Raw genomic sequence first — 5,830 nt, forward strand, 5'->3', positions numbered from 1 at the left:
TGTTTTACACCCTCAGTTTAGCAATAGAAGTGTTAATTCTCTTAGCTTCCCAGCTGAAAGAAGTTATTTGCTGTAGAAGTTAAAGATGTAAATCGTTGAGCCTTGTGTGCCAGGACATTTTTTGATATGGCTGAGCTCACTGCCAACATTTGCATTATTTCACCTATGGAAAAGTGATGACGTGCCACTCTTTTCCCCCAGGGTTGTCGGTTTTTTCAGTGAATACTTATTAATTCAATCATTAATTGTTTTAGAAAGTCTAGAAAACATATGTATTTCTTTTTAAAGGCCACAGGTGGCCGCACTGTTTGCCCTGTGAGTCCTGCAGTAGCGACTCACAAGCTCGGAACTGTTTAAAGGTCACATTTCTGTGGATGATGCATCCTAGCAGCTCAGGGAAATCTGCTATTCAAATAAGCATAAAACTGGCAAATTACCAGTATTTATTTTCTGCAGAAAAACTACAGCTCCACATTGCGAGGTGTCCCCCCAGCATTAAAAAATGGAATCATCAGTGAGCCAGAGTTCCTTCCAAGAAGAAACTCTCTGATACTAAAACTGAAACCGGACTTTTTACAGCAAACAGAGAGTCAGAGTAACAGCATGGAACAGTACTTCAGAGACTGGTTTGCAAAGCCTGTTGATTTGCACGGCGTAATTCTACCCCGTATCTCTGGAACACAAATAAAACTGTGGAAACTGTGCTACTTCCGCTGGGTTCCTGAGGCCCAGATTAATCATGGTGGCTTCATCACTGCTTTCCATAAAGTTTCTTTGCTGGCAGATGAAATAGACATGTTAAACCGGAATCTTCGGCAGTACAAAAGCAACTCTTCTTTGCAAGGCAGCTGCTTGGAACTGGATCAAAGCAGGATGTACTTCAGAGCAAATAGTTTAAATGACACCTCTGGGGCCCCAGACTTTCTCTCCTCCTCATTCCCATTTTCTCCTGTAGGGAACCTATGCAGACGGAGCATTCTGGGAACACCTTTAAGCAAATTTTTAAGTGGTGCCAAAATCTGGCTATCCACTGAGACGCTTGCAAATGAAGACTAAGATGATGTGATGGTTTAAAGGTTTGGAGAGAACACAGCATATCATTTTGTCTTTTCTAAGTTAACACTGCTAAGTGCGGCATTGAAAGCTGTAATAATTTTTATATACAAACATTACATAAGTTTTGCACACATATTTAAAAGCAAAGCGAGTCATGCTTCAAATCGCACAATTTTGTCTTCAGTAGTTCTCATCTGCTAGGGCTTCTGGTCTCTGATTCCTTCTGTATTTTTATGGTTTGGCTCATTATATGGATGGAGCATTTCATTAGCTAATTGAAAGGGTTGGTGTGGTCATTAATGAGGGTTCTGCTTGAAATATCTTTTTTCCCAGATAGTGACTGAAGTGACTCTTGTGTCAAAACAGCTTGGCAAATTGAAGTAATTAGGTGCAGTGGACACAGACCGACAGCTGAAATCTGGGAACAAACTGTGTTGTCAGATTGCCTCTTCAGGAAGAATACTTACATGCGTACATACATACATACTAATGTTCTGTGACTTGATCACCCTACATATGTGTTAATGTAGTGTGTATCCATGGGGATACACAAGGGAACAACTGTTCCCTTTTCTTTCTCTCCGCAAAATGTATTGATTAACCATTAGTCAGATTTGTGCTCTTTGTCATGAGCTTGACTTTAGACTATAGGAATCAACTTCAGGACAATGCACTGTTAACCTTAAAACATTTACTGTAGATATGGTATTGTAGTAGCTTTAGAAGTGCCTTTAAATGGGAGGAAACAGTAGCAAGATTACTCTAATGCAGCTGACACCCCCTCCCAACTTTTTACAATAGATTGTTACAGTGAGTTCTTGTTCCCTCCCCCACCTCCCCCTCTCCATTTCTGGAAATAACAGAAGGCCAGCTCAAGAGACAGCAGGTTTTTCCTCTTTAAGGTTAAGCTTGTTTGTAAGTCTCATGAGCGCCTCACTTTTTTATATAAGCACCTCAAATACTCAGCATTATATCTCTGCACGGATCCTGATCCGTGCTGACCCTCTCCTCATCCTGTTGTAGGATGAAGTAGCTTTCAGCAGAATCATACTTAAGCCCTACTGGGTTCCAGAAAGGAGGACATGCTCCAAGTGGCCAAACCCACGAGGGGTGCTAGTGCTGTTGTCACTTTTAAGCAGGTGCTGGCAGAAGAGTGGTTAGTAGTGCCTTCTTTTTACATACATGCATGTCCATAGGGACAGTGCAATGGGCAAGCACTACTTGAGGGAATTAAATACAACAGCCTCCCTCTGCTTAATGCAGCAGCCTCCTCTGTGCTCTAAAACCTTTTAAATGATACCTCTCCCCTGGATGCTGTGCCAGAAAAAGCCTCAAGTTTATAGGGAGAAAAGCAAGAGAGGAAACTATACTGGCAGGGTGGAGGAATAGTGATGTGTCATTCTCATAGGTTAAGGCTTTTGTTGACTTCTCTTAAGAGCAAGGCTGTATTTTATGTTAACTGATTCTGTGTGAAACACAAAATGCTATTGAACCAACACTGAGCCTCTATTCAGGTGTTGACTCACAAGTTAAGGCACTGAAGGCCTTCTATGATAGACTAGAAGCTATTCTCAGTTATTGGGGGGGGGGAAGCTGTACAATAGTAATACACAGTATATAAGAGTTAAAGAAGAATTGGTATTTGGAGCTCTTCATGTGTTTGTAAAACCAAACTGGTCTTTGGCACAGGCTAAATCACAATGTGGGTTTTGGATGTCTAAGATTGCTCTAGTATTTATTTTAGAGAATATGCATCTGGAGTGGCCTTATAGGTGCAAGCTTTGTGCTAGAAAAGTCCAGTGCATATAGGACCCTATTTTCCCCAGGCTAAAAATGACCTAACATACAACGCTGTTGGGGGGCACTGGGTACGCTGCTTTCTCGCACTGTGTTTGGTTTGGTGGGGATGAGCAGGCAGTTTCACTGTAAAGGTGAGCTAATGGGGGTGGAGGGTGGGGTTAAGACTTCCTTTTTTAACTAACCAAACCCCCAAAACCCTGTTTTTATGCAAAGAAGCTGCGTGTGTGTGTGTGCGTGTGTGTGCACGTGTGTCTGCATACAGACACGCACATGCGTCTTACAACATAATGCCAGATTGGTTCTGGTCAACTGTTTGTGAGGAAAAAACGTGTATTCACCTCAATTGCCTAATTATGCTGCAAGATGGTCTGAGCATGTTAAATGGTCCACAAACTAGTTGTCTTTATTTCCAAGCTTGCTGGAGCAGTCATCTAAATTGTTCAATTCATTATTCAAATGTTTGTATTAGTTTGCTTTTGTGATTTTTTTTTTTTTCATTAGCTTACTGCTTTCCCTGGCCTGATACTTGACATAAAAGACCTCAACCTGTGTGCTTAGTGTCTTTTGGTACCTATTTTTTTCTTTTTAAAATTACAGTTAAAACTATGGTGTCTTTTTCCTTTTTTTTTTTTTTCCTTAAAAGTATAACTTTTTTTGTTTAAAGGTACCAAAAATGTGTAAATAAATTACTCCACACAGGCAGCTGGTGGAATAAAAAAAAAAGTTAATGTTTAGGCTAGTACCCTTTGGGGGAAAAAATGGGTACTATATTTAAACAGAATTGTCTTTTATAAGGAGATTTCAGACATTTTCACATTTCAGTTCTAAGATGTGTACAGATGCTGCAGATGGTCTTTGTATTTTATATATATATAGCATGGGAGGGGGTTAAAAATAATATGCCTTTATAATAAACAAAACCTGTCTAAATATCTGTTTGCCAAACAGACTTAAAAAGAAATTTTACACCGTTCAAAAAGGGGAGTTAGGCAAGCAGAGGCTGAGCTGGTGATAAGCACGGGGGAGGAGGGGGGGCACCTCCTGCAGGGGGAAGGGGAGCTATCCACGCAGACAAGGTTCTGCTTCCTTGTGTTCGCTGGCATGGGCCTTGCCTTCTGAGGAATCTGAACAACTGCTGTGTGTCTGTGTGTGTCTGTGTCTGTGTGTGCCTGCGTGTGTTGTTTCTTCCTCTTAAGTTAAACATCTTCTTTTAATTTACTTTTGAAAGACAGGTACTAAATGTTAATTTTAAAATATTCTCCCCTCTGCACAGTTGCCTTATCAATAGTCAGTAGGGACTGCTCTGAACATCTTTAATAACTTTCAAAAGCAATTTTGGGGTGTGAGTACGTATCTTTAACGTCTCTGTACAGAATACTGACATACAAGTGTTATATATATGTGTCTCTGTATATATATATGTACACATTTTCAAATTTTAATTTCTGTTCACCATTTAAAACAAGACACTGTTAATGCCATTTTGGTGTTGCAAGAGTAGAAAAATTACCAAGAAGCTTAACTGTTTTGGTTCATTTCTAGAAAATGTGCACTATTTTGGCTTTTACTGGCTGTTATATCATGACTTTTGTACTACACTGTAAACCATGTGGGGGGAAATACAAAACGCTGGTTGATATGGTTGAAGTGTACCTCCAGTGCCGTTAATTGCTGCGAGGTAGAGCTTACTGTAGACTTAGTGATCATGGTAGTACAACTTTATTCACCATTTGCTGCCATGTATCAAAGAAATTTCTTTCATTCCAGAAACGCATTGAAAAGTGTGTGTTTGTGTGTATATGTATACCCAGGCCTGCACGTGTGTTTAATGTGCACCTGCCTGCAATACCACTTTGATATTAACTGCCTTGTAATTTTAATGAAAATGTAGCAAGTGGGGCAGAGGTTTTGGCTTACTCTCAGACGGAAAGACATTAAAACCAAAAAATTTCTAACATATTTAAGCAAAGGACAAAATCTTAAATTTGCCTCTAACATAAGAGACAGAAACCTGTACCTCAAATTGCTCTAGGCAGTAGGTTCTAATGCTGTTGCTGTGATGGTTTAGAGTTCACTATTTCAACTGAAACTAAAATCTTTGTGCCTGATAATGATTTATTGAGTAAAGTAGCAGTGCCAGGAAGATTATAAAATCCTGATGCTGAGTTGTGAATGTGAAGTAAATTAGACTAAATAAAAGTTCATACCTTTCCACAGTGAACTGCAGGTGGTTGTGTTCGCTTCTTCTAACAAAAAAAAATAGTGGGGGTGTGTGGGTTTTTTTTTTCCAAGAAAAGCAGGGACACGGTGCTGTAGAAGGATGATTAATAAAAGAAGATGTGCAAATGATCTTAATTTCTTGCTACATCCTATTACAGTGTCTGCTGTTTGTATGGTAAGCAGAATTTCTGATATCAGAAAAACTCACTCAGTGGGAGAATGAAGACTCCAGAAAAAAGATGTTGGCTATGTGTTAAAATTGAGACAAACCCACAGGATTTTGGTGTTTTAAAAGAGGACTCATCCTTTTGGTTCCATTTCAAGCAACCAACTTATTTCTGAATGAGAAAACACATCAATTCATGTGGGGCCAAACTGACTGTTAATAAATGACACACTGCAGCTGAGTGCAGTGATCTTGGCACTGAACAATTCCTGTCTACTACTAGAAATATTTCCCCTTTCTACAAATAATACAGGTATTCACAACAGAAGGAGCTGTAAAATATATCATCCTTTCATACATAGCAGCATGTTAAAACAGCATTTAAAAAAAAAAGTTTTATGCCTTACTCCATGCCATCAGTGACCAGCTGTATTTTTTTTGTATTAAAGTGAAAATTGAAATACATAATTCCAAGTGGGGACAGTTAGAGAACTGTGCTGGTCCTGCCCATCCTGGAAGGGCACTAAACTTGCACCTTGCAAGGCAACTTGCACAACATAATGAACTTGGGCTACACAGGCAACATGG

General features: G+C 39.6%; 1 protein-coding gene across 1 annotated transcript in view; it reads left to right on the forward strand.

The window, feature by feature from the left end:
* Positions 1–5,077, forward strand: part of MTMR10 (myotubularin related protein 10) — a 42,448-nt gene extending 37,371 nt beyond the window's left edge. The window contains exon 16 of the mRNA XM_075505829.1: positions 457–5,077. Within this exon, the coding sequence (XP_075361944.1) occupies positions 457–1,056 (600 nt within the window). The 3' untranslated portion in view covers positions 1,057–5,077. The remainder of the gene's footprint in view (positions 1–456) is intronic.
* Positions 5,078–5,830: the final 753 nt, after the last annotated feature.

This window comes from Mycteria americana, chromosome 6 (genome assembly GCF_035582795.1).
Source record: "Mycteria americana isolate JAX WOST 10 ecotype Jacksonville Zoo and Gardens chromosome 6, USCA_MyAme_1.0, whole genome shotgun sequence".
NCBI classification, from domain to species: Eukaryota; Metazoa; Chordata; class Aves; order Ciconiiformes; family Ciconiidae; genus Mycteria; species Mycteria americana.